This window comes from Muntiacus reevesi, chromosome 13, assembly GCF_963930625.1.
Source record: "Muntiacus reevesi chromosome 13, mMunRee1.1, whole genome shotgun sequence".
NCBI lineage: Eukaryota > Metazoa > Chordata > Mammalia > Artiodactyla > Cervidae > Muntiacus > Muntiacus reevesi.
The window spans coordinates 32,365,652-32,387,138 of record NC_089261.1 but is presented as its reverse complement, the minus strand read 5'-3'; the positions used below and the strand labels follow the sequence as shown (position 1 = coordinate 32,387,138).

The 21,487-nt window shown below is 41.6% G+C and overlaps 1 protein-coding gene across 2 annotated transcripts in view; it reads right to left on the bottom strand.

Moving 5' to 3' along the window:
• Positions 1–21,487, bottom strand: part of ETFDH (electron transfer flavoprotein dehydrogenase) — a 43,133-nt gene that overhangs the window by 6,199 nt on the left and 15,447 nt on the right. For both annotated transcript variants that reach the window (XM_065904647.1, XM_065904648.1), the window contains exons 2-9: positions 19,066–19,206; positions 18,089–18,318; positions 16,486–16,567; positions 15,929–16,047; positions 13,670–13,747; positions 6,888–7,034; positions 3,810–3,950; positions 2,497–2,640 (exon numbers count right to left, since the gene is read on the bottom strand). In XM_065904647.1, the coding sequence (XP_065760719.1) occupies positions 2,497–2,640; positions 3,810–3,950; positions 6,888–7,034; positions 13,670–13,747; positions 15,929–16,047; positions 16,486–16,567; positions 18,089–18,318; positions 19,066–19,206 (1,082 nt within the window). The remainder of the gene's footprint in view (positions 1–2,496; positions 2,641–3,809; positions 3,951–6,887; positions 7,035–13,669; positions 13,748–15,928; positions 16,048–16,485; positions 16,568–18,088; positions 18,319–19,065; positions 19,207–21,487) is intronic.

The following is a 21,487-nucleotide window of genomic DNA, read 5'->3' as shown; positions in this document are numbered from 1 at the left end:
TTAAAGCTGTAGAGAAAAGCTGAAAAAAAAAAATTACATGAAAATGAATACAGTGAAAGGAAAAATAGGAGCAAAAGCAGTTTTTCCCTGGGAGTGAGGGTCAGGACTGTCCCTCTTTAAGGGTTCCTTAAATTCTATTAAGGAATTTCCCATCTCCCTCCCCATGACTTACCTACATGAGACCTATGTAAGACCAGAGCATCAACACTTAGATAAAATGTTATTTATACATATCCATGTCATAATTAAAAATATTCTCTAAACCTGAAAGACTATTATGTAAAATGTGATTTGCTTTCATAGCCATTCTGGGTAACACAGAATTTACCAAGAATGCTATCTTCACTCTACGTGCCCTTTTACCCTGGTGTTCAGGGGTGGAAACCTAGATTGTAGTCATGGCATCACCACAATTAGCTACCACCCTAAATAATATATTTTACTTAACCTAAGAGTAAATTGAATTTCCCAAAATAAATTTTTTTAAATTTATTTTTATTTTTTTCAAAATAAATTTTAAGACGATTGTTTGGACCTCAGTACACACTTCTGATGAAAAACAATGTAATCAAAGGTGGTGATGTTTTGGTTTAGTCCCAGAATGTAGCAGCTAAGTTGCGGATAGTTAGCACAGGAAAATGTACTGTCATCTAACCTGCAGAGTAAAAATGAAAAAAGAGATAGTCGGTGGCGTGGCTCTCTCCTCGTCATGTATTATTTCCTTCTCTGGAAGCTTCCTAAGGTACGCCATGAGTCTCTGCTGAGAAAGCGGAGGGCGTGACAGCCTGCCAGATGAAGCTGACGGGGACCCCGAGGCGAGGAGGCCCACGGGGAGGCCCTGCCACCAGCCGCCACGCCGAGGGCGCGCTGGCCCAGCTCCTGGCGGTTACAGGAGCCTGGCCTCGAGGGAGCGGGGTGACAAGCAAACGGGGCTGGGCCAGGGCCTTCACAGCACGTGTGGGTCACTGATGGCCGGGTTCTCAGACCACCTCAGTAACAACCACAGGGACAAGAGCCCAAAGTCAGGAGCACGGAGCAGACCACAGAAAGAATGCCCGGGGCCGAAAACAGAGAACCGTCAGCACCTGATCCTGACAACGCTTCTCTCAAATAAGGCTTGCTATTCCTAGATTTGATTCAAGAACCAGAAGATGGAAGTTTAATAAAAGGACATGGATTGCTAGTGTAAATTCTTCCCAAGGGGCGCTTACGTCCTAAGTGTTGTGGTCCAAGGGAAATGCGTGTTTTTCAGTTCTGGGAGGACCCCAACCTGTGTGGGAGGAGTTATTGGCAGCTGAGCATCTTGTTAAGGAGCTAGGGGCCCAGGGAAACTCGTACTGAGAAATGGATCCTGGGAAAACTGTTGAACAGGGCTAAATAATTAGAAAGCTTTGGTACAGACTGAGGAAAGAAAAACAAAAAGTCATGTAATACTTGTTATACTCAAAATAATACTTGTAATACTCAAAATAAAATCCCATGTCCTCAAATTTTGCATCTTAAGGGTCTTCAAAAACTTAATAGGAGTTTCCAAATTTCTGACTAATTAAATCAGAAAACTTAGGTAAGAAGTGTGCGTGTGTGTGGGGCGGGTGCGGATCATCTCTTCCTGCCCATCTAAAGATCATCTGGGGCTTTGAAGTGAACAGGCAGATGATGTAAATACGAATCTGTATGTACTGTTGAGTATACAGAAGCCTTCATAGTAGAAATTCAAGAGTAGCATCAGGGGGGCAGTAGCTATTGTGGACATTATTCAAAAGAGTTAAATGGGCTTGAACACTGGCAATTTAACAAAAATTATTGCAAATGAGTAACTATACTCTAGAAAAAAAACCTCATGAGAGGTAATCCTATAGCAATGGAACTTAGGAACAGTGTTATTTTAGAACTCTAGCAATTCCATTCATAATTTAGTTGTGATTTTACTTGACTTTATGAATGTATTTAGAACTTCACTTAAGGTTAAGTTAACTTTTCTCAATTTTCTATGATCTATTTGTTACTTTTACAATAAATTTAAAAAGATATCCAATTTCTGAAGTAGTTCTAATTTTGAACATATACTAAAATAGGACACATAAGGGTAAAAACTTAGCAGAGGCCACTTAAAGGGCTTGGATATTACTAGGTAGTTGAGATGAATTAATTACCTTTGCTAAAAACTACTATCATTCTTGACTTTCCTGGCAGCTAGCTAAGGAATAAAGGAGAAGACCTTGTTTAAACTTTCTGGTTAAAAACAAGCCAACAAACAAAAAAAGGCCCATGAATTTTTCTCTAGAAACAAGTATATCCTTAAAACCAAATCCATGGTATAATTTATTTACCTCTGGTGTGGTAGGTACGTTTTATAAATACTAGAGTGCTTTGCTTGGTTACTTAAATTTTCTCCCTATGAGATAACCTTCTATTCTTTACCTAGGGTTGTGATCTCATGCTTCAACGCTGCATTCGCGATACAGAAATCAGGAATAAAAGAGAAGGCAGAGTTACCTGAAGGCCACCTTCATTGAGTGCTCTGGCTCCATAGGCAATCCTCTTCCCACCTTCCAGTGTTGGCTGGATGCTGGGGTGGTGTTTCCACCTCTGAAACTCTCTAAATGGACTGAGGTATGGGTTTTGATAGTCCAGACCAACCTTAAAATGTTTATATCTAAATGAGACATTGCTATTTCAAATTATATCAAGTATGAAGTATGAGCAATTATTTATAAGAAAACATGTACATTAAAATTCTTATTCTCAAAGGACTTACAGAAATACATGCAATGATTCAAATATAATTAAATAATTGGAATAAAATCTCTTTGAAAAAGAAGGGCAAACAATAGATGCCATGATTTTATAACTTGCAAAACTTAAAATACTTAGAAGATATTGATAAATCACTGTACTCTCTAAATCAAAATCAAAATTAAAAAATATTTGTAGGTAGATGTCATGCATTATGTGTCTACAAAAGGAGTTGTAATAATTTATTATTCATTTATCAACACCAACTCTAGACATCAACTAATAAGCTCTATACAGTACACTGAGGCAAAAATTAAGAAACTGAATATAATCATACTTATAAAGAGGGCAAGAAATAATGGAGGTCATATTTTACATGGCATTGCAAAATGCTGAAATTAATAACAAAGCCTTTTTTGCTCTGAGAAGGTTAAATCACTATAAAAAATAAACAAAAGGAATGCACTGAACACACCAATAGTGCACACATTTAACGTATCATACACAAGTCTAATCGACATTGAAACTATAAAGCTGCAACCAACGGCAAGGTGCAGTAACTCATATTGTTTTTCCATTCCCTGTAATGTTCAAGATATAATTTATTGCAAAGATGTAAGTGACCAAGAGGGAGAAAAGGTTCCTGTTGAAAATTACAGGTTCAAACCCGCTGTGGACTGCATTTCCAGTGATGGCGTGCCTCAGTGGACACGGGCTTCAGGTAGGACAGGTCTGGGCGGGAGTCCTGCCTCTGTCACTTAATGGGTGTGTTTGGGAAGGCTGTTTCGCCTATGTGAACTTCAGTTTTCCCATAAGTAAAATAAGGATGGACAGACTTCATGGGAATCTTATGGAACAGGATTCCCAGGGAAGCACCCAGCATAGGGTCTGGCGTGTAGCAGAAGTGGACTGATGTTGACAACGGTCACAAGCATTTCATGCGTGGATAAAAGCAGAAAGTAAGCTTTACATGACTATCCTTTTACATTCTCCAGATGTGACTCCCTGGTTTTGTAACACTAAGGAGCACTGACTCTCGCAGTGGAATTTCCCATCACGGGCACATGACTCACCACAAAGCCAAGCGCTACCAGGGGCTCCCCTTCATTCAGGTGGTAGAGGAACGAGCCCCCGTAGGTGTGTCTGTCCAGGGGCCAGCCGACGGTGTGATCCACTCTCCCAGGTTTCCACTTCTTCTCATCAATAACCCATAACTTTAAAAAAAAAAAGGGTCCTGGTGTATTATTTAGATATTTTATGTCACCACATGTACAAAACCTGCTAAGTTCTATGTTTTATTTATGAAGTTTAATGGAAAACTCTAACAAGAGAAACACATAAAAGGCATTTCAAACATCCCAGCAAACTGCAGGGATGAACAGAAGTAAAGAAACTAGTTAGGAAAGTGAGGAATGCTTTAAGACATTAATCAGGTTCTCAAATGGGTAAGGTGTTCATGTTCGTAGGAAACGCCATAGAGGGGATGAGGTGCTGGCAGCCACCTACACCTGGATCCAGGTGGGGGCCTCGTGGGAGTGCTTGCCTCATAAAGTGCACTGAGCCCTGCACGTCAGAGCTGCTACTTTACAGGATAGATGCTAGTTTTCAGTAGAAAAGTTTATTTCCTCCTGCACTGCCTTCTCCCCAACTGAAGCAAATTGATGATCCTACTTTCAGAAGGGTAAGGTCTAAATTTTATACAACAATGTCCATGTGAAATACTATCTAAAAATCAGATTTTATGTGACATCACATAGTGTTAAGTGCAATCTGCCAAATGAAGGTTGCTCAGTCATGTCCGACTCTTTGCGACCCCATGGAAGATACAGTCCATGGAATTCCCTAGGCTAGAATACTGGAGAGGGTAGCCTTTCCCTTTTCCAGGGAATCTTTCCAACCTAGGGATCGAACCCAGGTCTCCCATATTGCAGGCAGATTCTTTACCAGCTGAGCCACAAGAGAAGCCCAAGAATACTGGAGTAGGTAACCTATCCCATCTCCGGCAGATCTCCCTGACCCAGGAATCGAACCAGGGTCTCCTGCATTGCAGGCGGATTCTTTACCAATTGAGCCACAAAGGAAGCAATCTGCCAAAACAAGCCCTTATTCACAATATAACAAATCTAGCTATGTACAGAATTTGAACCTTTCTGAGTTTTACCCCCAAAAATATTTTTAACAAAAGAATTATAATGAAACTTTTATGCTAATAAACCTAAGGTTTTGGAAAACAGCCTAGAGATTGAATAAGCTGAGAAAATATACATTTAACCTAATAAAAATGTATGCTGTAGATTAAATATATTGAGTGGGTATTCCATAAACTAAATTATATTTACATTATAATTTTGAATAAATAATTCTTATAGGATGTGGTCATCTTAAAAAGAGCATATGGATAACAGGTCAAATCCTATTAAGGAAATGGAATTACAATGAAAAAAAATTAATGTCACAAATATTTTCAAATTCAAGACTTATTTCAATCAACATTTGATAAAACAATTAGAACATGCAGACACAATTTATATAATAGTGAAATTTGATTAGCAATATTCACTAGCCCCTTGAAAGAAAGTGAAGTTGCCCAGTCATGTCTGACTCTTTGCGACCCCATAAACTGTAGCCTACCAGGCTCCTCCATCCATGGGATTTTTCCAGGCAAGAGTACTGGAGTGGCTCTGACATAAATCACAGCAGAATCCTCTATGACCCACCTCCCAGAATATTGGAAATAAAAGCAAAAATAAACAAATGGGACCTAATGAAACTTAAAAAGCTTTTGCACAACAAAGGAAACTATAAGCAAGGTGAAAAGACAGCCCTCAGATTGGGAGAAAATAATAGCAAATGAAGAAACAGACAAAGGATTAATCTCAAAAATATACAAGCGACTCCTGAAGCTCAATTCCAGAAAAACAAATGACCCAATCAAAAAATGGACCAAAGAACTAAACAGACATTTCTCCAAAGAAGACATACAGATGGCTAACAAACACATGAAAAGATGCTCAACATCACTCATTATCAGAGAAATGCAAATCAAAACCACAATGAGGAACCATTACACGCCAGTCAGGATGGCTGCTATCCAAAAGTCTACAAGCAATAAATGCTGGAGAGGGTGTGGAGAAAAGGGAACCCTCTTACACTGTTGGTGGGAATGCAAACTAGTACAGCCACTATGGAGAACAGTGTGGAGATTTCTTAAAAAACTGGAAATAGAACTGCCATATGACCCAGCAATACCACTCCTGGGCATACACACTGAGGAAACCAGATCTGAAAGAGACACGTGCACCCCAATGTTCATCGCAGCACTGTTTATAATAGCCAGGACATGGAAGCAACCTAGATGTCCATCAGCAGATGAAAGGATAAGGAAGCTGTGGTACATATACACCATGGAATATTACTCAGCCACTAAAAAGAATTCATTTGAATCAGTTCTAATGAGATGGATGAAACTGAAACCCATTATACAGAGTGAAGTAAGCCAGAAAGATAAAGACCAATACAGTATACTAACGCTTATATATGGAATTTAGAAAGATGGTAACGATAACCATATATGCAAAACAGAAAAAGAGACACAGAAGTACAGAACAGACTTTTGGACTCTGGGAGAAGGTGAGGGTGGGATGATCTGAGAGAACAGCATCGAAACATGTATATTATCAAGGGTGAAACAGATCACCAGCCCAGGTGGGATGCATGAGACAAGTGCTCAGGGCTGGTGCACTGGGAAGACCCAGAGGGATCGGGTGGAGAGGGAGGTGGGAGGGGGGTTCAGGATGGGGAACACATGTGAATCCATGGCTGATTCATGTCAATGTATGGCAAAAACCACTACAATACTGTAAAGTAATTAGCCTCCAACTAATAAAAATAAATGGAAAAAAAAAAAAGAGTACTGGAGTGGACTGCCATTTCCCTCTCCAGGGGATCTTCCCAACCCAGGGATCGAACCCGGGTCTCCTGCATTGCAGACAGACGCTTTACTGTCTGAGCCACCAGCAAAGCCCCTTGAAAAATATCCCAAATATTTTCAGTCATTGTGAACATTTCTGACTAATGATAATTACATGAGAACACAAATGAGTGTAAGCTTCATCCTGCCACATTAAAATTACACCAGCAAATGCAGGTACCTCCTTCAGCCCGATTCCGTAGGTCTGAGGCTGGCAGCTGGCCCTTAAGTCAAACTTGCGGTACAGCTGCTTGGCCAGGTGTCCGTGGCAGCCCTCTGCAAAAATCGTGACTTTAGCATGTAGTTCCAATCCCCGCTCGAAAGTTGTCTAAGAAATAAGAACACGTTAAATTGCAACATTTGACAGTTTTTAAAATGTTCACATTCTGGTTCGTTTTGAATTGAACTATGATTCAGATATAGAAGAGAAAGTACAAATATATAATTCTAGGAGTAAAACTAATTACTGTTATAAGTGGAAATTAAATTTATAAGGCAGTCAATCAATATCTTGTGTCTTTATTATATTTACTTTTTCACTTCAAAAGTACTTGATTGAATGGTTAAGTTTGTAAGCATTAAAACAAACAAACAGAGCACGCTCCCTCTTCCCACCACCTACAAATGAATATACAGTGAGAAGTGAGGGGAAAGGCAAATGGACGAAGGGGCTCAACTGTGTGGTGACAGATGGTAACCAGGCTTGGCGTGGTTGTCACTCTCCAGTGCATACAGACGTTGGATTATAACACTGGATACCTGAAACTTCTATCATTAAAAAACATTTTTTACCTCACACCAGTTGGCAGAGCCATCATCAAAAAGTCTACAAATAACAAATGTTGGAGAGGGGCTGGGGAAAAGGAAACTCTCCTACACTGTTGATGGGAATGTAAGCTGATGCAGCTACTATGGAGAACAGTATGGAGATTCCTTAAGAAACTAAAAACAGAACTACCATATTATCCAGCAATCCTACTCTTGTGCATATATCTGGAGAAAACTCTTAATTCAAAAAGATGGAAGCACTCCTACAGTCATTGCAGCACTGTTTACATTAGCCAAGACATGGAAGCAACTTAAATGTTCATTAACAGATGAAAGGATAAAGAAGATGTGGTACATATACAGAAAGAAATATTACTCAGCCATAAAAAAGAATGAAATAATACCATCTGCAGCAACATGAATGGACCCAGAGATGATCATTCTAAGTAAGTCAGACAGAGAAAAACAACTATCACATGGTACCACTCATAAGTGGGATCTAATTTTCAAAAAATGATACAAATGAACTTATTTACACAACAGAAACAGACTCACAGGCTTCGAAAATAAACCTATGGTTACCAAAGAAGAAATGTATGGGGAGGTGGGGAGGGATAAATCAGGAACTTCCATTACTGGGCGTGTGAACACTTTTGCATTTGCCGGTACATCTGTGCTTGTCTTGTGCATCATCCACACACACATGCACCCTATATATGCCTATGATTAGTACCTCTGAATTTGTTTTTGTCTTCCTCTTACTACACTTCATCATCCATAAACCATGTTAAGAACCTAGTGTGCGGAGTGTTACCCAAATATATACACACGCCTATATACTGAGATCTTACATATACACCCAAACTTTTCTGGCTCCTGATTTCACAAAAATAGGATCATATAATCCAACCTTTTGTGCATCTTACTTTTCTCACCATAACACTTCATGGAAATCTCCCAAGTCACTGTGTGGCTCAAATCTTTCCATGTGGGAACACCACAGGTTGGTGCTTCTGCTAACGGGTAACAGACATTCACTGTTTCCGGTCATTTGTGATGAATAGCAGGTTATAAAACATACACCCTGTATACGTGCCCTTACAACATTGGTGCTTTTGTTCCTCTAAGTTAGGTTCCAGGAGTGGCACTGCTACTCCTGGACACACCTTCTTTAATTTTACTAGATATCCTCAGAATGTCTTCCCCAGAGTCTGAACAACTCACACTGCTGCCCGCATTACGTAAGAAGACACTTACCCTATTTCCAGCTAGTGACAATGTGTGTGTGTGCTCAGCTGTGTCTGACTCTTTGCGACCCCATGGACTGCAGCTCACCAGGGCTTCTCCGGCAAGAGCACTGGACTGGGTTGCCATTTCCCTCTCCAGGGGATGTTCCCAACCCAGAGATCGAATCTGCACCTCCTGTATTGGCAGGCGGATTCTTTACCCCTGAGCCACCGGGCAAGCCCATACCTTTTCTTCTTATGCTTTTGCTAAGGGTAGTACTAATGCATTGCTGTGCTAATTTGCATTTTCCTGATTACTCTCTTCAGCATCTTTTTCTTTTTGATTCAAGAAATATTAGCTGAATGCATCCGGTGTACCAGGTTCTACGAGAGGCACTGGGGAAGAGGTGACAGAAAAACACCGTTCATTCCCTGGGGCGAGGCACAGGGGCAGGACTAAATATCAATAACTACGTGGGTGTACAAGGACCAAGTGTGACTGCACGCCTGGAGGGGGGAGTACGGCGCTGGCAGGGGTTCTGGGGGAGAGCCGCATGACTGGGGGAGCAGGAAGGGTCTCTGTGAGGCGCTGGCCTGGGAGCCATGGACCCTGGACAAGAGACATCCAAGGACCTGCCTCCCGGTCAGTGCTCACCTGGATCTGCTCTTCTGTCCACTCTCATTTTTTAAGATTCTGCCCGTTTTTCTAACGTGTTCTCTTTTTCTTGTCAATGTAGAAGTGCTCTTCGATATCACTGGCACTCAAATTATTTTCCCCAGTCTACTGCTTATCTGCAGACTTCTCGGTATTTTTGCTATACAGTCATTTAAAAAGGCCTGTCTTATAGGTTTCTAATTTCTGTTATAGGATGGCCTACCTTACACCTAGGTTGTAATTATAATCTAGGTTTCCTTCTACCTTTTTTTTTTAATTGTTTTAAGAAGTCATCAGAATTTTTATAAAACAAAGGTCCAACCCCATCTGCTTCCAGATAGACATGCAGTTTATTCAGCTTAACTTACACCACAACAATTCAGTCTCAGTGAACTAAAGTACTCCTCAGTATAATTCTGCTTCCTCTTAGAGGCAACACACCCCACTGTGTGCAAGGGGCAGTCCTGGAGCCATACCGCTTCTATTCCAATCCTAGCCACACCGCCTACCAGGGGTCTGACCCTGGGCAAGTCATTTAACCTCCGAAATGTGAAAACGTCCACATCAGAATTCTGACAGGGGGCTTCCCTGGTGGCTCAGCGGTAAAGAATCCCATGCCAGTGCAGGAGACGCGGGTTCGATGCCTGGTCGGTGAGGATCCCACATGCTGCGGAACTAAGCCCATGTGCCACAACTACTGAGCCTCTGCTCTAGACCCTGGGAGCTGCAGCTACTGAAGCCTGCATGCCTTGGAGCCCAGAAGCCACTGCAATGAGAGAAGCCCAGGCACTGCAGTGAAGAGTAGCACCCACTTGCCGCAGCTAGAGCAAAGTCCTCACACAGCAACAGAGACCCAGAGCGGCCAAAAATATACAAATAAATAAAAACTAAAAAAAAAAGGAATTCTGACAGTAAGAAGCCTGACAGATCTAAGATTAGAGCTACTGAATGAGCAGCTGGACAATAATTCTGGGACTTGGGGGAGAGGTGTTTAAAGTTGTGTCACCAAATGAGGCCACTATGGAGAAAATATAGCCAGAGGATCCCACAGTGAAGCCTAGAGCCCAGATACTTGGAGGATGGGCAGGGTGGGGGTGGCAGAGGATGAGCAGGCAAAGGCAGAAGGGGGCCCATGAAACACCAGGAAGACCAGGAGAAGGCGGGGTGAAAAGCAGGAAGCGTTTCTGGAAGGAAGTTATTCAGCTGGGCCAGCATTCCCGCCAGGAGGCCGGGTGACAGGAGAGAACTGGGTCTGCAGGCGAGGTGTCTGTGAGCCACCAGAGGGGCAGGGGGAAGCCCAGCCATGCCCGGATAAATCAGCCGAACAGCAGAGGACACAGTCGACCCTTGGTTCTTCCCCTTCCACACGGCTATATGAAGACAAAGTGAAAAACTTAGACTCTGTAGCTCAAATTACTGAGATTCCACTGTACTCTTCTATGCTGTTACATCTATATATACACAATATATAAAACATAAAAACGTTTTTACAACTACAAAGCACAGAACACAAAAATATACATTTGGACAAATACCACAAGAACACACACAAAAAGAAAGTATCAGAATGGGAGAATTTGTGTGCCTCAATGTTGTGGTAATATTAAACACAAAAATTTTTAAAGAGTAAATGGCAATTTATAATTAACTGATCATAATATAGAAAAGAATAGCCATAACACAGGAAGAACATAGGAAAAACAATATTCTTTTGTTATTATTAAGTCCCCTTAGAATTAAGTTCCCCTTCTTACACTGTGAGTAGGAATGTAAGCTGGTGCAGTCACTATGGAGAACAGAATCAAGGGTCCTTTACAAACTAAAAATAGAACTACCATATGATTGAATAACCCTATTCCTAGGCATATACCCAGAGAAAACCATAATTTGAAAAAACACATGAACTTCAATGTTTACTGCAGCACTGTTTACAATAGCCAGGACATGGAAGCAACCTAAAACGTCCATCAACAGAGAAACAGATAAAGACGGCGTGGTACACATACATGATGGAATACTACTCAGCCTTAAAAAGGAATGGAACTGTGCCATTTGCAGAGACATGGATGGACCTAGAGACTGTCACACAGAGTGAAGTAAGTCAGAAACAGAAAAAAAAAGTGTATATTAATGCATATGTATGAAATCTAGAAAAATGGTACAGATGATATTATCAACACTTGCAGAGCAGAAACAGAGACACAGATGAAGTGAACAAACATATGGCTACCAAGAAGGGAAGGGGAGGTGAAATAAATTGGGAGATTGGGACTGACATATATACAATACTGATACTATGTGTAAGATAGATAGCTAGTGAGAACCTACTGTATAGCATGGGGCTATACTCAGGGTTCTGTGGTGACCTAAACAGGAAGGAAATCCAAAACAGAGGGGACACACATACAGGTCATTCACTATGTTGCACAGCGGACGCTAACATTTTAAAACAACTGCACTCCAATAAAAATTAAAAAGGACAAAGACAAGAGCAGTCATTTCTTGACCGAACTACATCTTGGACAAGGCTTACTCTCTTTTCAATAACAGTCAATAAAAAATACTATGTACTACTTAAAAAAAAGTTGAAAGTGTAAAAAACAAAACAAAACAAAAAACACACAGAAAACTGAGTTTCCTTAACCAAGTTTCTTGATCCAGAATTTTATTCCCTTTCTGTCGCCTCTGACCTCACCCTGTGCTCTCTGAACAGCAATCAACCAGAGTCAGGTGACTACAGTGGCTATCATGAAAATACCTTCCATGTACTACAACTGCTGTTACAGATCCATCACTAATGTACAAACTCAGGCTGTTTCTCCAGTGCGAGATGAGCCCACAAACCCTGGAGGCACAGAGTACCTGGCCCAGAGAGTCGTAAACCAGAGACATCCCGACTCCCCAGTCAGAGGAAGTGGTTAATCCCAGCTTTTTTTTCCCTCTCGGCCACACTGTGTGGCTTGCGGGATCTTAGTTCCCCGACTAGCAATTGAACCTGGGCCCTCAGCAGTGAGATTGCCAATTCTTAACCACTGGACCCCCAGGGAATTTCCAATCCTAACTTCTTTATTTTTCTGCTTTAAGACACCCTCAGCTCAAAGACCAAGCTGGACTGGATCTGAGGGACTTCTTTCCCCAAGTTGCCCGCCATCCTGGAATAAACCCTTACTTCGTCATAAACTGTTTTCAGAGTTTTGGCTGTTTGTGCTGCAGGCACATGCCATACTAAGAGAAGCAGGATGAGAGAACAGGTGTCCGCAAACCTGGCTGTGCATCAGAATCCCTGGGGCCAGTTACAAGCCAGCTCCATGGCCCTGCCATAGGACAGGCTGAGTCCTACGACCTCATGTGATTCTGTGCAGCCAGGTAAGCCACCGGGAGGAACAGTGAGGCAGTAAGACTTGAGGACTTGGGCACGTGCTTCTTGCTAAGCATGAAGGAGTGAGAAGCAGGAAGACCTGCTGGAGGAAATGCTAGATTAGATGCCCAGTTCTGCTGTATAATTGGAGAAAAGGAGGCAACCCATCTTTCCTGAGGCCCTGGCATTACCTGGCACTGTGCCAGCCTTGGCGTAACCCTCCAAGATCTCAGCCTTCAAGGGCTTCTAATCTAGTTGAGAAATTAAGACAATAAACAAATATGAATAGACAAGTTTGTTTATCAAGATGTTAATCTGTGTTTTGTTCTTGTTATAGGAAAGGAAGGTTATTTTTCCCTTGTCCTTTCCAAGGGACCTAACAGAGCTGAGATCCACGTATTAAGAGCTCTTCTTTTGCAAATTCAAAAATAATGAGCTGTGAAAACTGGAAGGCCATTCAGGCATATTCTGAAAGTGAGAAAGGCAATCAGTCTTATATTTACTAAAAGATGTCAAAGATTCAATCCACATTACTGACAGTAGTGATGCAAATGACTCTTGTCCACGGAAGTGGAGGACTGTGGAGGGAAGTTGAGCAGCTGACCCACGTGTGTATGTCTTTTGATTTTCCTTGAACTGGCTATAACATCTTATCAATTTCCTCATGAATGAATGAATGAAATAATATCTGTGACCTGTGTTTGTTTTATATTTATAGGAATCATGTTTTTACCTTTTAAGAAAATTGTTCTTAAACATGTTATATCTACTTATCTAAATTATGTTTAATTCAAAGATGTTTATTTTTTAACAATGAGACAAAATTCCACATTAATAACTAAACACTAACATGCACTTAATTAATGTGCAGTTTGTAGCAAGACTAGATCATTGAGTATGAGTTAGTTTTATATTTTACTGTCAGTGTGCTGAGCACGAACTGTCCACAGGCTCACCTTTGGTGCACCATCCTTCTGTATCCCTACGTCATTTGTGGCAATTCCTTTTACACTGCCATCTTCATGAAAAAGGACCTAAAATGAAAACACTTTCATTATCACCTAGAGACTCATAACTGTCTTGCAAGCAAACAACAAACAGCCTTCAATTTTTAGAAGGTGAACTTATTCTCTAGATTATAGAGACACAGGCTTAAGAATGTTTAGGTAAGAATGTTGAGGTAAGAATGTTCATAAGAGATGTGCTTTTAAGATACTCCCTTCAAGATGCAACAGAACTCAGCTCAAACAGCTGGGAATGGAGGAAATGTCCCGACCTGATGAGGAAAAATGGGAGAGCTACCGAGAGGACACCAGGGAGCCAGGAAGAGGCAGTGGGAGGCCGTCTGCCACGTTCAGAGGTCAAGGGCGTGTGTACGGAGCCTGGACTCGGGGTCTGTGACATAATGGACTGTCAGCTGGGGGCACTGAGGACAGTGTCAGGAAAGCCTCTTCCCCAGTGAGCCCAGACCCCAAAACCAAACCCTCAAACAAGACAAAACAGAGTGGGGCTGCAGACAGCCCGGGGGGATTAAAGCTTATTTCTGGACCACAAAGAAAGAGGGCAAAGCGGTCAGAAGTGTGATTCTGAAGATGAGAAGGAACAACTCTCTGTCTCACTTGGTTTCTGTCTCTTCTAGAGGAAGATGCTCTTTGGACAGGAAAGAACTAGAACCTCATGCCAGAAAGCATGCGAGCGAAAAGCCGAGACCAGAGCCACCGGCAATGCACATGACCCCGTGAAAACAAACCCACGCTAGGACAGGGCTGTGGCCTGGACCTGTAGGTGGCCCTGGCAAACAGGAAACTGGGGAGGAGAGGAGAGCTGCTGGGGGCTCAGAGTGTGAGTGTGTGTGCGTAAACCATGGATGCCACAAACCACCTGCTTGTGACTTGGACACTGATTCCCATTAAGAACAGTTTATTCGGGAGAAACGTAAACCCAAATCCACGTGTGTGAACTGGGAACACAGAAACTAGTAGCAGGATGTGTAGGGCAGAGGCCCATGTGTTTTATCTGGCTTACATCTACTGTAATGGGAAAAACAAAGATGATTTTAATTTCACTGGTGACAAAAAGAACAACTCCCTCTCCTATCCAGATTCCTTCAGCATTTCCTTTAGAAAATTTGACTGTAAATTCTTTCTGTCTCTCTTAGATATATGGGAATCATGTAAAAAGCTAAGTAAGATTCCTGGTAGGTTAGCATCTTAGTGTTTCTTGGGTCCTCAGAGCCACATCTGACATGTGACCACAGAGGATGGTGTCCAGTCTCCCTGTCTCTGGGGGACAGTCTGGGCTACGCGCCTGCCTCCATGCTGTCACTTGCTACCGGTCAAAAAGATATAGGATGCTTTATTTTTCCTTTGGAGAAAGACGATTAACATGTATGTAATGGGCTGTATCTGTCTGGCTGAGTAAAAGGCTAAGAGTTTTTCGTCTTGGCAACCTCCCTAGCAGATGGCCTGTAATTGCACTGCACTCTTGGTTTAATGCTCATTCAGTAATAAAACTGCTTCACTCTTGTTTATAATTTGTAGAGGTGATTTTTTTCTGGTTTGGCTGGAGATTTTATTTTCTAGTAATTTCCCCAACAAAAAGTAGTGAGAATCTATAGTGCCATGTAGTTACCAGAGTTATTTTGAAGGAATTATTGGAAGAACAGTTTCTAGAATGAACATGGTAACCTGCCTTGCTGTAACCAGGCTTGAAGTAGTTGATTCACTCTGGGTGCCACATAAAAGGGAATGCATTCAGAGGGCAATGAGAATACTGCAGGAATGCAAAATACGTGACATGGTGGTTGTAAGAATTGAGACTATTTAACCTGGAAAAAAAAAAACAAGTGAAGGTTGGGCAGGAGAGCAGGGCATAATAATTGGAAAGCTGTCCTTGGGGGAGGGCACAGATTTGTTCTACACACTGTAAGAAAATAAAGAAATGTCTACTCAATTTACAGGAGAGCGCATTACCAACAATCCGTACATCGGAGGCTTTTTTTCATTCTAGGTTGACCAGTCACCTGACGTGGAACAATACCAGGGCTTCAAGTACTCTTTGGATTGATCCTGCTAAGACTTCTTCTGATCTTACAATTCTAATATCCTAAGGCTTTTTGAAAATATTTATCTATTTACTTCTGTATCATTCTTGGTTTAGTTTCAAAAGGAAAAGAGACCACTTCCCATCAGCATGAGGAACAGAGGGGCACAAACCTCAGCAGCCGCGTAGCCAGGGTACACCTCCACACCCAGGGCTTCCGCCTGCTCCCCCATCCAGCTCACCAGATGGCCCAGGCGCACGATGTAATTGCCGTGATTGTTCATTGGGAGACCTACAGACAGAGGCTGGATTCAGAAGTCTGACTTTTTAGCGGTAAGTCTCAAAATCCTAAATACTAAATTTAGAAATTCTAAGGTCTAATTTCTGCATTAAATACACACATCATCCTCTGGCCATAATTTCAATTTATTTCCTAACAATTCTGGCCTAGAGTTCAAACTATTAAGTTGAAAATAACATTACAGAACTAAATCAGAAATTCCCGGTTGCTTTACAGGACTATCTCAATTCTCCTAGACTGGAAGACAAAAAAGCACTGGGCTCTGGTCCTGCTTTCTTTTCCACAAGCTAGCTGTGTAATTTTGGGCAAGTCCTTCAAGTCTCTGGGCCTTTGTTTTCTCATCTGTAAAAGGATAGGATTTAACCAGATGAAATGTAGTTCCTTCCAGCTGTGGAATTCTGTAAGTCCACAATATTTATCATTCTTTACCTGGAAGAATTGGCACAGGAATTCTGTATTTCTCCGTTAAAATTCCAAATCTATCTTCTGTTACAGGAGTGTTGAGAGGAGCCTGGAAACAAAAGGAGGAGAGAAAAAGATGTTTTGTGTTCATATCTGTAAGGGTAAACACAAAATAATAAAATAATGTGTCAAAAAGGAAAGAGAACTGTCTTCCTCACTTTTCTTCCATCACTTCCTTTGGAAAACCTGACACTGTAAACCCTTTCTCTCTTTCAGATGCGTGGGAATCTTTTTAAAAACTAAACAAGCCAGTTTGCATTTCAAGACTGTCTTTCCTAGGGGCCTTGGAGCCACCTTTGAAGTGAAACTCAAGGAGGCTGGCCTCCTGTCTCCCTGCCTCTGTGGAGGTCAGGCAGACACTGGCTCCAGTGCTCAATGGACACAGAAGAGAAGCTTTATTTTTCTTTGGACAAAGACAATTAACAGGTATAGAATGGACTGGATCTGCCTGGCTACATAAGGCTTTGATGTGAAAAATTTTTTTCTATTCATATTAGAATTGCCATTTTGTCAATACTAATTCAATGATGCCTATTTCTGAAATACACTGAAGAGAGAAATTAGGCATAATTACAGCATGTCAAGTTTCAAGAAGTTTGCTACTTCAGAAGGAAAAGCATTGTCACTTGTGCTAAGCCCCGGGTCAGCACACCCAGCCTCAGCGCTAACCTCATTCCATCTTAGCCTCTCTGCCAGTCCTCGTGAGGTGTCCTCCTGGAGCCCCCGCCTGGGAGGCGACAGCGCCTGAAACAGTGCTTTTGCTTATGACTTCCATGCCCCAACCACGTTCTGTCTGTCAAAACCTCTCCTGTTCTGCTGCTCTTTGGCGCTCCTTTCTGTCTGCTAGATGGGGTGCTGCTCAGAATCACTGAATGAAGCCAATTTGACCTTTAGATTTACTCGGGTGAATTTTGTTTGTTAACAGTCTTCACAACTGTTTATATAGAATATTTAGTATTCACAGATACTAACTAGTCTAACCTTGAATACCTTGAACAGGAATAACATAGCTCATCTCACAGAAGAAAAAACTGAGTTACGCAGAGTATAACATTTTAATCAAGGTCACACAAATGATGAGCGCAGTAAGACTAGCGCCTGGGTTCTCTGTATATCTTGCCAGTGACGTGTCTGCTTAGGTTATAAGAGGTCTTACTAAAGTATTTCTTTAGAAAACTAGATTACCCTTTTTGGCTTTAGGTATTAAAAAAAATAGGAAAGTTAAAGAACATTTTACTAAGAACAATGATATAAACACCTATGGAATAAGTTAGGAAATACCCTCAAAATCAAAAAGCTGTATTTATTCAAAGACCTTCTCAAGATGTCTTCTCATAAATCAGTACACAAATACAACATGTAGAAGGCACTATGTGAAAATGAGTTAATTTAAAAATTATTAACTATATTTGATGTTAGTCAATTTTTTGGACGCTTTTAAAATTAAAAACCTATCTACAGTTATACTCTAAGAGCTAGAACCAGGTGTAAAGGGTTCTCCATATTCCTTTCATCTGGACATAGAAATACAATCAAGATGAGACTTGGTATAAATAACAACTTATCATACTCCCTTCTCCTTCCAGTCTGGGAACAGCTCTTGTAAAGCTCGTGGATCCAGGCATGCCCCTGAGAGGGTGTGAGCGCCTATCTGAGCAGCTTTCTCCACCAGACACACGCGGATGTCCTTCTCGTGCTGGGCGGCCAGCTGCTTGAGCCGTGCAGCCGCGGAGAGCCCCGCGGGACCAGCCCCCACAATCACCACGTCCGCCTCCTCTGCAAACCGCTCCATGTTCACTCCTGGGAGTGAAGAGGGTTGAAACATGCATGACAATTCTGGGGTGACTACGACCTGATAAAATCACAAGGTTGGGTTATGAGTACTCACTATTCTTTACAGCATTATTATTTTTTTAAATAAACTTTTTATTTTGTTTTGGGGTACAGCTGATTAACAATGCTGTGATGGTTTCAGGTGAATAGCAAAAGGGGCTCAGCCACACACATACACGTATCCATTGTCCCCCAAACTCCCCTCCCATACAGGCTGCCACAGGCACTGAGCAGAGCTCTCTGTGCTAGACAGTCGGTTCTTGTTGGTTATCCATTTTAAATACAGCAGTGTGTACTAGACCACCCCAAACTCCCTAACTATCTGTCCCCCCATTCTCCCCTCCCCCTCACACCCCCCCCAAACATAAGTTCATTCTTTGTGAGTTACAGCATTATTTATATAAACTGCCCCTCTGCTTCCTGCGAGAGCTATACAGAGTATATTATTGTTTGAGTAGAATGTTCTCTTAGTTTCTGTTTGAGGGCATTATCTTACTTCAGCTTCCATAAATCAACTTTTATTACTGAGATCTATTAGTGTAAGTTTGCAAATATTTGCTTATCTAAATATTAATATGTAACAGATTTGATACAGTTACAAAATATTAGGTGATTTTACGCTCTCATGAAAAACATAATATCAATATTTACCTCCACAAAATGATACAAAGTGTCTAGAAAGATCTCAACAATTTTACAGAAATGATGACTTACCTTCCCATCGCTTGTCCTGATCCCGGGGATAAACAGTATAGTGGGTAGTAATTCGAGGTACAACAGAAGTTGAAGACCATCGTGTAGCACACAGAGGTAGGTAATTTTTCTTAATTTTTATGGCATGAAAGCACTGGTATGCTGCACAAAAATTATGAACAGTATTATTTTTTCAAATAGCTCTTCTCAGGAGTAGTTTGAAAAAATTTTAAAGCAAACACACACACAAAATCTAGGATTGAGGATCTGATCTGTTTTTTGTTTGTTGTTGAGTCACTAAGTCATGTCAACTCTTTTGTGACCCCATAGACTGTAACCTGCCAGGCTCCTCTGTCCATGGGATTTTTCATGCAAGAATACTGGAGTTTTCTGTTAATTAGCCCTAAAACCTTAAAGAATAACTCAACCGTTATAGATTTCAGTTTCCTCATTCAAAAAAGTAAAGGGCTACCAGGTGATCATTAAGGTACCATTTTTTGGTTTTGTTTTTTTTTAGTCTTGCCACATAGCTTACAAGGTCTTAGCTCCCTGACCAGGGATTGAACCCAGGGCCACGGCAGTGAAAGTGCTGAGTCTTCCCCACTGGATGCCAGGAAACCGCCCCACTAAGGTAACTGTGTGGGTCCACGTGACGCCTTCTCTTTGGAAACCTGTTTATCTTCCGGCCACATCAACACTGCAGACATTCAGTCAGTGAGCGGTTAGAGCTACACTGCAGAGCCCTCAGCTGGGAGAGGACTGAAGCGGACGGTCCTCTTTCCAAGGCAGGCAGTTCAGTTGGCTTTTCTCATAAAGCAGTGTTAACAAACTAGAACATTTTAAAAGCTTTTAAATAAGCTAATCTATTCAATTTGCCTTATGTCAAGCTACACCTATAAATAGGATGACCGTATAATTTGCCACCTAAACCAGATACTTGGAGAGCACTACAGTGAAAGCGAAAGTCGCTCAGTCATGTCTGACTCTTTGTGACCCCAGGGACTATACAGTCCATGGAGTTCTCCAGGCCAGAATACTGGAGTGGGTAGCCTTTCCCTTCTCCAGGGGATCTTCCCAACCCAGGATCGAAGCCAGGTCTCCCACACTGTGGGCAGATTCTTTACCAGCTGAGCCACAAGGGAAGCGCTTGGTGGTGAGCACCAAGGGGAGGTACTAACGGTTATACTGGGACCATGTGGGCAAACTGCACGTTAGGGTTGGCTTCATTTTAAATTAAGGGGACCCACCTTCCAACTTAGTTAATGTATATATTCTTTGAGTTAGCAAATAAAATTTTATAGAAATAAACACAAGTATGCCAAGATTTATCTGTGGGAATGTTCATTAAACTCCCACTGTCCTTAAACCTGCACCTCTCTCTCTCCCCTCCGTGCCTTACCTGACGCCGAGCACAGCAGGCCTCACAGACAGAGAAAACTAGTTGGGTGGGAACTGTCTCAGCTCCCGGCAAGAAGTCCTAAAGTCATCTGTGTTGTGTTGGACCTTTGTTCATTCACTCAGGTTACGATAAAGAGAGGTCTTTTCTCTTCACTTAGATGAATCCTTCCACCTGGATGATGAGGCTTTTCCTTCCCATCTTCTTAGAGATATTCCTACTTTAAATATTAATACCCTCTTTTACTCCTGGATCTTCAATTTCTTCCCCTCTTCTCTAGTACTCCTCTCCACAGGGGTCCTTCCCTTAATAATAATAAAAATAAAAAGACAGACTCCTTCCTTGGGAATAGCCCTGAATGCTATCAAAACTTACATGTGGAGCTATGGGAGTCTGTCATGGGAGAAGGAATAAAATCATCAAAGGAACAGAATAAAGAATTCATAAAAAGGTAGAATACATATAAGGATTTGGTATATGATAATCAGGAAGACGAGATAGTTCTTCATTAAATGGTCAGAGACTGGCAGAAAGTTAGCTCTTTCTTAAAATCAAAATGAATTTCATTTGATCAATGATTTTAATAGAAAAAAAGTGAAAGTATAAAGGATTACAGTGATAAATCCACAAATTACTTGATTTTCTGCTTTTGAGTGTGGGCTGAACTTCAGGGTCAGCTTCCAGTGAGTAGAGTGTGGCAAGGAAAATATGAACTTTACAGTGGAGAACCATGGCAGACACTTTGACCAAGTGATCAAGTTTACCATTACTGCAATCAGATACATTAGTATCACATGATGTGATGAGAACGGTATGCATATGTATATAAGAGGTGAAAGGCTCCTCACCTCTGTGGCACACCTCCCCCACGTCTACAGTCTTGATCTAACTGTGAGAAATCACCAGACAAACTCAGACCAAGGGACGTCCAACAGAATGCCTGACCAGTGCACACTGAAGGTGTCACGGTCATGAGACACAAGACAGACAGGAAGCCACACTGAAGTAGGCGTGACATGAGAGGACGTGACACCTAAAGCAAGCGGG